This window comes from Canis lupus, chromosome 12 (assembly GCF_003254725.2).
Source record: "Canis lupus dingo isolate Sandy chromosome 12, ASM325472v2, whole genome shotgun sequence".
NCBI classification, from domain to species: domain Eukaryota; kingdom Metazoa; phylum Chordata; class Mammalia; order Carnivora; family Canidae; genus Canis; species Canis lupus.
In genome coordinates, this window is record NC_064254.1 from 5,989,215 (window position 1) to 5,997,732 (window position 8,518).

The window sequence follows — 8,518 nt, forward strand, 5'->3', positions numbered from 1 at the left end:
CTTCAAGGTCTAAAGGCATACAGCTCTCCCATAGCGACCTTCAGGCACTACCCTAGCCCATTGGAGGCAGGTGATAAGAGAGGACAGAGGCACCTTGCCTTGTGTTTTGTCAGGAATGTTTGTCAATTTATCATACTGTTTTGGGTTTTTTTGCCTTGTGCAGAAAACAAGAAGAGAGGTAGTCAGGGATCTGGCCAAGCCGTGCTTGGAAAATCAGTCCCCAGTCACCTAACACAGGCTGTCTACTGACTGCAGGAAAATCTGAGGAGCTAGTCCTCAGAGATGCCAAACTCTAGGCCCCTGGCACCCCCAGGGAGCTCGGGTTGCTATGGATCACTTGGAAAGCCTCGTGTGGCAGAGTCCATGGCTGTCCACCTAGCAAGCACTTCCTCACTCTCTTCCTGCTAACAGAACCCACATTGGTTCAGGTATCTGATGGAAACATCCAAAGTCTTAGAAGGCACGTTCCTGTCCCTTGTTGCTATTAACTGAATTGTGTACCTCCTAAAATTTATATATTGAAAGAAACACTAATCCCAATGTGACAGTATTTGGAGACATGGCCTTTGGAAGGCAATTAGGGTTATCTGAGGTCATGAGGGTGAGGCCCATGATGAGATTAGTGCCTGTATAAGACCCCAGAGAGCTTGATCTCTCTTTCTCTGTCATATGAGAACACAGTGAGAAGGTGGCTATCTGAAGCCAGGAAGAGGGTCCTCCCTAAAACCCAACTATGCTGACCCCTTGATCTCAGACTCCCATCCTCAAGAACAGTAGAAAATAAATTTCTATTGTTTAAGCCACCCAGTCTATGGTATTTGGTTACTGCAGCCCATGCTAATTAACATGTTAGTCTAGGGGTGGACATGAGACCTGGCTTTACCCATTAAAATAGAAGGGGAAGTCTGGTGAGAGGTTTTGGGAGGGACTGCAGCTTTTCAGATAAAAAGAACTTGTCAAAGAGAAGCCTTTGGCCCTATGCCTTGCTTCCTATCTTTGGATGTGGTTGTGATGCCTGGAACAGAGGCTGCCATTTTGCAACAATGAGGCCCACCATTTGGGTGATGGAAGAGGAGAAAGATTGCTGGGTCTTCGATAGTAAAGTGAGCTGATAAACCCACACTGGGATAACCTACCTCCAGACTCACTGTGATCTGAGAAAAATAAATATATTTTGTGTTTGAGCCACTAACAGATTTTCTGTTATCCATAGACAAAGCATTTCTAGCTGAACCTGATACTCAGTGCCCCCAAGCTTTCCAACCTTATTCCCCTTACCTCCTTCCTACCTTCTCCTCCAAGTGGTAGGGCATCTCCAGCAATGCCCTTGGGTTGAAGCAGGGAGAACTGTGAGCTGAGAGAGGAGGGATGGTAAGCTACCACCATGAGATCTGGATGCCATGGAAAGCTGGCTGCCATCCCTTGACTCTCTGGCCTCTGCTTCCTAGAGATTTCTCCAGTTCTGAGTTTGCCTCCCAGAGCCAGAGGCATCTCTGAGTAAGGAAGGCCTCTTCCATCCCTAGAGAGAGTGCAGCAGCTCCTTGGTACCATCTACTATCACTGGTACCCAGGCCCTTACCATGACCCTCATGGAGAACTCAACCCCCAACCTCAAGAAGGCCTCAAGGCTTTGAAGTCTGAGGAAACTGGATTTGGAGCCCCTTCTCCAAAATGTGCTAACTGTAACCTCAGGGTAGGTCCCTTAATCTCTCTGAGCTCTGGTTTCCTAATCAAAAAGGGAAAATACTAGGGATCCCTGGGTGGCGCAGCGGTTTGGCGCCTGCCTTTGGCCCAGGGCGTGATCCTGGAGACCTGGGATCGAATCCCACATCGGGCTCCCGGTGCATGGAGCCTGCTTCTCCCTCCTCCTGTGTCTCTGCCTCTCTCTCTCTCTCTCTCTCTGTGACTATCATAAAGTAAATAAAAATTTAAAAAAAAGGGAAAATACTACTCCCTACTTTATAGGACTATTGAAAGTTTAAAAAGATATAGTCACTGTGGAAGGCAGCAATCTAAGATGGTCCCCAAGAGTCCTAACCCCCCTCACCTCTGTGTACAAGCCTGCATGATTCCCTCCCCTTGAGTGTGGGTGGGACCTGGGAATGTGATGGATACTCACTCCTGTGATTACTGTTACTTATATAGCACTCCGTCATGGCAGACTGGGAAGGAGGAAGCTGCCATGCCCACATGCCTAGGCCTTGAGGGTGGCCTCTAGGAGCTGGGAACCATCCCAATCCAACAGCCAGCAGGAAAACAGGACTTCAATCTCATCGCTGCTGCGAGGAATCAAATCCTCCCAACCATCTAAATGGGCGTGGCCTGGGCCAGGAGCCTCAGATGAGGATCAGAACCCCTGCAGACGCCTTGATGTCAGCCTGGGGAGGCGGTAGCAGAGACGCCAGATATGCTGTGCCCATGCTTTTGACCTACAGAAACTGTAAGATGAGAAACCGCTAGCTTTGGGGCAATTTGTTACTAGGCAATTGAAAATGAACATCATAATCCATAATCTCAATTTGAATCAAATTGCTACTCCAGTAGGTCAAAAACCATTGAATATAGGCAACTGCATATGGTTGAGCCTCATACTGATGTAAAGCGCCTAGCATGTAGTGAGCACTCAGTAAATCCCACTGTTCTCATTCCCCTGGCTCCACTAACAAGTGCCCTGGAGTATTCTGGTGGCTGGATGGACCTCTTTCTCCTAGCTCTGGCTTTGACAGCTGCCACACTGTCCCCAGGCTCCTCCTTCCCCAAAGCTGCCCTCCCCATGCCTGTCAGAAGAAAGCATTCAGAGCCCATTCACACTCCTGAGAGGCCCAGGGCACAGCTCCTGAGCTAGGCTGCCTCTCAGGCCCCAGGGCAGCAAACCGCCAACCTGAACAGACAAGCAGAAAATATCTTGGGGGCAGAGGCAACGGCTGCCTACCAGCCCCGCCCGCTGGCAAGGACAGGGCAGCTGCTTGAGAGATTCCAGCACGGCCAAGAAACTCCCTGCCTCTGGACTCTCCCCTCCTCGTCTTCCAGATGGGTCTCAGGAGCCCCACCATGTGAAACCGTGCATCCCTTCTTCCAGCAGATCCTCTGGAAGTGCAAAGGTTTCCTGTTACATAAAAAATGCAAATCACTCTTTCTAAGCAACACGCTGCCAATCTGGATCCCTGCATGGAGAGACCTGAAAAATAGTGAGGACTTTGGGGAATGGAACACTGGATAGCTGAGTTTTGACCTGGTCTGCAGGGAGGCTAATAGTTAGGAAAGGTCGAACAAGACCATCAGAGGAAAGAGAAGCTTGTGGCTCACATTTTCTACAATGTCTGCTGGTATCTGGTTCCACAAACCCATCTACCCTACTCACCCCCAAAACAACCCCTCAGAATATTTAAATGTATACAGTATGTCAAATATATCTCAATAAAGCTGAGGGGAAGAGAAGTGAAAAATAATCTCTAGATGGTTCAGATCTCCAGGACCCACACAAACCCCGGGACCCAACTAGAAAGATTTTTATTTACTCCCAGGTATCAAATAAAGGCAAATAAATTACTACTCATGGATTAATCTAGTTTTATCCTCAGAGCTGTGATAAGAATTACTACACATCTCTTACAGATAAGGAAACTGAGGCACAGATTAAGTAGTTTATGCAGTATCATGAGGACAGGGCTGGGATTTGAACCCAGGTAGATATACCCCACAGCTCATGTTCCTAACCACTGAGCCAAACAACCAGAAGCTTTACAATATTCAACCTTGAATTCACCAAAGTTGGCAAAAACAACTGTTTGGGGGTGGACTTTAGATTAGCCCAAGAGCCACTCTACCCAAAGCAGGGACCCAAATATGTCCATCCCACACTGTCAGGTGGCTTTAGGGGAGGTGTGGCTAGGCCTCCAGGTGGTTCTGTGCTGGGGCTCAGACATGCACCTTTACCAGGCAGCTTTTCTCAACTAGGAGTTTCCTAGGATAGGCATGGCAAGGGGCTGGGTCTTCTCCTAGGCAACTGCAGAGAGTTCCTGGGGGTGCAGGGGGTAGCAGGGATCTTTCTGAGGAGCAGAGCAGAGAGGGAAGGTAACTGGCACCGAGAAAGGCTGGTTTCCAGTTCCCTGAAATATGGCCTCCTCAACCCCAGCTGCCTATTCTAAAGCCCACTGGAGTTCTCACCCCCCCAACCCCCCTGCCTGCTTACTGCTCCATGCCTACCAGAAGGGGTCACTTGGGAGACTCAGAGCAGGGCATCCCTAGGCCTCTTCTCCTGGGACCCAGTCAGTGCTGACCATGGGATATAGTGGAGGAAGACTTATGACCACGGAATGTAAGATATGCTGGAGAAAGCCAATCTGTGCAGCTCTCCCTCCTCCCTAAGCTTCTTCTTAAACCCCTCCCCCTTTGCCTTCTCTCTCTCTCTCTCTCTCTCTCTCTCTCTCTCATTCTGTCTCTTGTAGAACCTAAACAGTTGGACCTGGCTGAGGCAAAGAGATGGATTTACAATTTCAAGCCCATCTGGACTGTTTTCTGGCCTCCTCTGTTCCAGGGGCCTCCTGCCTCCTCATTCTTCCTACCAAAACCCTTCCACTTTCCACACTCTAGCTTTCAGGAAACCAGGAGCAGGGCCTGAGTCAGGCCTTCCTCAGTCTGATGGATCATGTCCTTTGAGAGGGAAGAGATACCTATCCTTTGGGAGGGTTGATCCCAAACTACATTCCTCAGGAACTCGGGTGCACCCCAAGGTACTTCTTAGGCAAAAGGTTTGAGTCCTTTGGACACCTCCACTTTCAGAGAGCAAACAGGAGGGGCCAAATACTACTGCCTTACGGTAATCATCATGGCTACTTACGGAGCATCTGTTACATGCCCAGCAAGTGCAAAGTAGTGTGCTGGGGGCTTCATGATCCTCTGTTCCTTAAGTTAGTTCTTCCAACAATATTTGTTGAATATCCCACTTCATGCCAACCACTTTTTGAAGCATGTGAGCTACCTCAGCAAAGATTTCTCAAATACAGGTTCATCGTGTGCATTTGACAAACAGGGGCAATGGAGGCTAAAAGTTTGCCTCAAAGGGTGGAGCAAAATCCATTTCAAGGTGTTGGACTCCAAAGCTACATGACCACATGCCCTCTGCCTCCTCCAACTCCACTGCAGTAGAGGGGTCACGGGTCAGAGCCAGGGTGGGGATCCCTGTCCTCCACTGCTTCTACGGTTGCTTTGGGGGAAGAGGGATGAAGTCTCCGTACCTGAGGTGTCTTCAGAGATTCAGTGCTCAGTGTGTGAGTGAACCCTTGGCCCTGGCTGAGTACTCAGGACCTAGAGGACACAGAAGCCTGTGTGATGCTGGCTGGGTGTCTCATGGGTGAGAAGGACAGCTGGAGGTGGGGGGGGGGCATGAGGCTGGACTTTTCAGGATGGGGGGACATGAGCCAGCAGAGATGAAGGAGGGGTGAAATCAGGATGGGGAGTTGGCTGCTCGGAGCTCAGCGGTGACAAGGATCTGGAGACAGCTCTGACACAAGCCTGACAAGCTGGGAGGGAGCATCAGGCGCAGGGATGTGTGCTCCACAGGGGAGGGAAGGCAGGCTGTGGCAACTGTTGATGGCTGAGGAGGTGAGACGGGAGCTAATGGGCCATCAGGAATCTCCCAGCAGAGCCATGGCAAGATGCAAATGGTGTCAGGACATAATTCTGATAGTGATGTGTGCGACCATGGCGGAGACATGTGGAAGCTACCACAGGAGACCCAGGAAGGGTCTGGCATGGGGAAGGGGGCTGTGTTCCACCGCACTAGCCCTCGCTCCCACTCGCCCTCAAATCCCCAGTCGCTCCTCAGGCTCTGTCTACACACGCGCGCACACACACACACACACACCAACATCAGTGCCACAACTTTGGAAAAGAAGGTTGGGAGGCCATGAGGGCGAGTGAAGGCTCTGACCAGAGAGAGACCTGGATAAAAATGGGGTGGGTGATTTGTTACAAGGGCACAGCCAGGACTCTGGAAATGCTGTTGGTCATTGGGGCAGGAGGAATGGCATCTCTGGGGTTAGGTCAAAGGTGGTCTCCGCCTGGCCCATAGCACCCCTCACAGCCTCAGCCCCGCAGGGACCCCAGGCCAGCCCTAAGCCACCACTGCACTAGAGAAAAATCCTCCTTCTCCACCGGCGCCCCTTTACTGCTTGGGGCAGCCTTCTCCCCAGATAGGAGAAACAGGAGGAGACCTGGCTCTTAGATGGAGAAGTTATCCCCAGACTCCGTGTGCCATGACTGAGGATTTGGGGGTGGTAGCCCACAAAAACACACCTCCCCTCCCCTGCTGGACTCTAAAATTCCATCCTCAGTGTTCTAGTCCTTTGGCTTAAGATTTTTGTACCTAAGTTATTGGGTTTTTTTTGTTTTTGTTTTGTTTTTAATGGCGCCACTTGAAGAAGTTGTTATCAGTTATCCACAGCTCAGTATGAATGAATCAATCTGATCCTTTTCCACGAGTCAGTTTTGCTGTTGGAGGTGAAGAAAAGCTGTAAATCCTGGGGTCTGGGACAGTGGGTGGGGGCAGAGGAGAGGAGGGTGTTGGGGCAAAGCAGCAGGGAGACGGCAGGAGAGAAGGGCATGGAAGGCAGAGGCTGGGTATGCCTGGGAAGGATGGGGCAAATCACCCACTTCTCCATTTGGGGAGGAGGTGATCGGAAATCGCCTGTGCTGAGACCCTGGGATGGCCTTTCACAACCTCCCTCTCCTCCTCCCGGGTCTGCCTTTCTCCTCCCGGCAACAGCCTGGAGTGCAAACTTTCCGCGGTGCGACCCCGAGCCTGGCCTCCCATTCCGCCGCCCCCCCCCCGTGGCTGGGCAGGGCTCGGCCGCAGGCGGGCAGCGGTGGTCCTGGAAGCTGGAGGGGGCGCGACGGGAGGGGTCCGGGCGGCGGAGGCCGCGGGGCTCCAGGGCCGGGCGCGGCGCGGCGCGGGGCGGGGCGGGGCGGGGGGACCGGCCGGCGGGCGCTCACCTGCAGGACACGGTGATCTCCACCTTGGTGGCCGGGATGCTGCCCGCCAAGGAATCGAACTCGCTCAGCGACGCCATGTCCTCGGGCTGCTCCATCGCCCACCGCGCCCCCCACCCCCAATTAGTCAATCCCTGCGCGATTCACGCCTCCTCCAAAGCGACTGAAACCCTGGGCTCTCCCCCAACTCCGGAGCCGGCGCTGGGCGGCAAAGGGAGGAGAGAGGAGCGCGAAGAGGGGGCGTGGGAAGTGAGAGAGGGAAGGGGGGCGGAGGGGAGGGAGCGGGGCCGCGGCGAGGGGAGGGAGCGGGGGCCGCGGCGAGGAGGCCGGGGGCCCGCAGGGGGCCAGGTGCGGGGGAGCCGGGGCGCGGCGGAGGGAGGCGGAGGGGCGCGGGGAGAGGTCACCGGGAGGGACGCGCGGCGTCGTGGAGAGCGGCGTGCAGCTTCGGGGGGACGAGGGGGTGCGGGCGAGGGAGGGGGCGTGGGGGCCGGGGCGGGCGCGGGCGCGGGCGCGGGGGTGGCCGGGCGCCGGCAGCGCGGAGCGGGGACGCCGGGGCTGCGCCTCCTCTCGCGGGGTCTGCGCGCGGGCGGCAGCGGGGCTGGGGAGCCGGCCGCGGCGCCGCCTCCTCCCCGGCTCGGGCGCGGGCTCCCGGGCGTCCGGGCTGCGGGAAAATCAAATGTGCCCGAAGCCGCCGCCTCCCGCCAGCCGGGGCGGGCTGCGTGCGGGGTCCGCGAGCGCCGGAGGGGGCGCCCGCAGGGGCCGGGGCGGGGCCGCGGGCGGGGTCTGCGCACGGGTGTGAGGGTGTCGGTGCGAGCGTGAGTCTGTGTGTGCGCGTGTGTGCGCGCGTGGCGGGCGTGGGGCCGCGGCTCCAGATGCTGGAAGCCTGGGGGGGGGGTGACAGCCGGAGATGGTCCCGGCCGCGCGCGTCTCCCTCTGCGCCCACCGCCAACCCCCTCAGGGGTTTCCTACTGGCAGAGGGAGAGCGGCTCGTGAACCGCGGGGCGTGTTGGAGGAGGGCCTGCGCGGGGCGGGGTGGCAGCGACGTGCGCAAAGGAACCATCCCCGCCCCCCGCCCCCCGCCCGAGGCTCGAGGGGCTCTTTGCTGCGGGTGCGCCCCACGGAGCGGGGGGGCGGGGCGAGTCTATAAACAGAATCCCATCTCTTGGGCAGGTGTGTGGGGGCCACCCCAGGGCCCAGAGGGGCCTCCTCGGTTTCCCAGGCAGGGCCGTTAGGCCTAGGCAGGGCCTGTGCATGGGTGCCCCCCAATCCACCTCGGGCGCCCTCCGGGCCTGGCGTCAACCACCTAAGCCACCCGCCAGCTCCCTCCCCATCTCCGGCCCGTCGTGACTAGTGGCTGAGCCAGCCCCTGGGGTCTAGAAGCTTCCTCTACCAGACTGAGAGGGTGGCTGGAGCCCCCTGGGCTCCCATCCAACCAGCACCGCGTGGAAGGCTGCTGTGTGCCGGGTTCTGATCCCTGTCCTGGGACCGAGGGGACAGTTGAGGCACCCCTCAGCTGGGGCCCCCTCCA

At 55.9% G+C, this 8,518-nt stretch overlaps 1 protein-coding gene across 3 annotated transcripts in view; it reads right to left on the reverse strand.

The window, feature by feature from the left end:
- Positions 1-7,231, reverse strand: part of CPNE5 (copine 5) — a 90,371-nt gene extending 83,140 nt beyond the window's left edge. For all 3 annotated transcript variants that reach the window (XM_025418598.3, XM_049092547.1, XM_025418597.3), the window contains exon 1: positions 6,994-7,231. In XM_025418598.3, coding sequence (XP_025274383.3) covers positions 6,994-7,088 — 95 coding nt within the window. In that variant the 5' untranslated portion in view covers positions 7,089-7,231. The remainder of the gene's footprint in view (positions 1-6,993) is intronic.
- Between the last annotated feature and the right edge of the window lie 1,287 nt (positions 7,232-8,518).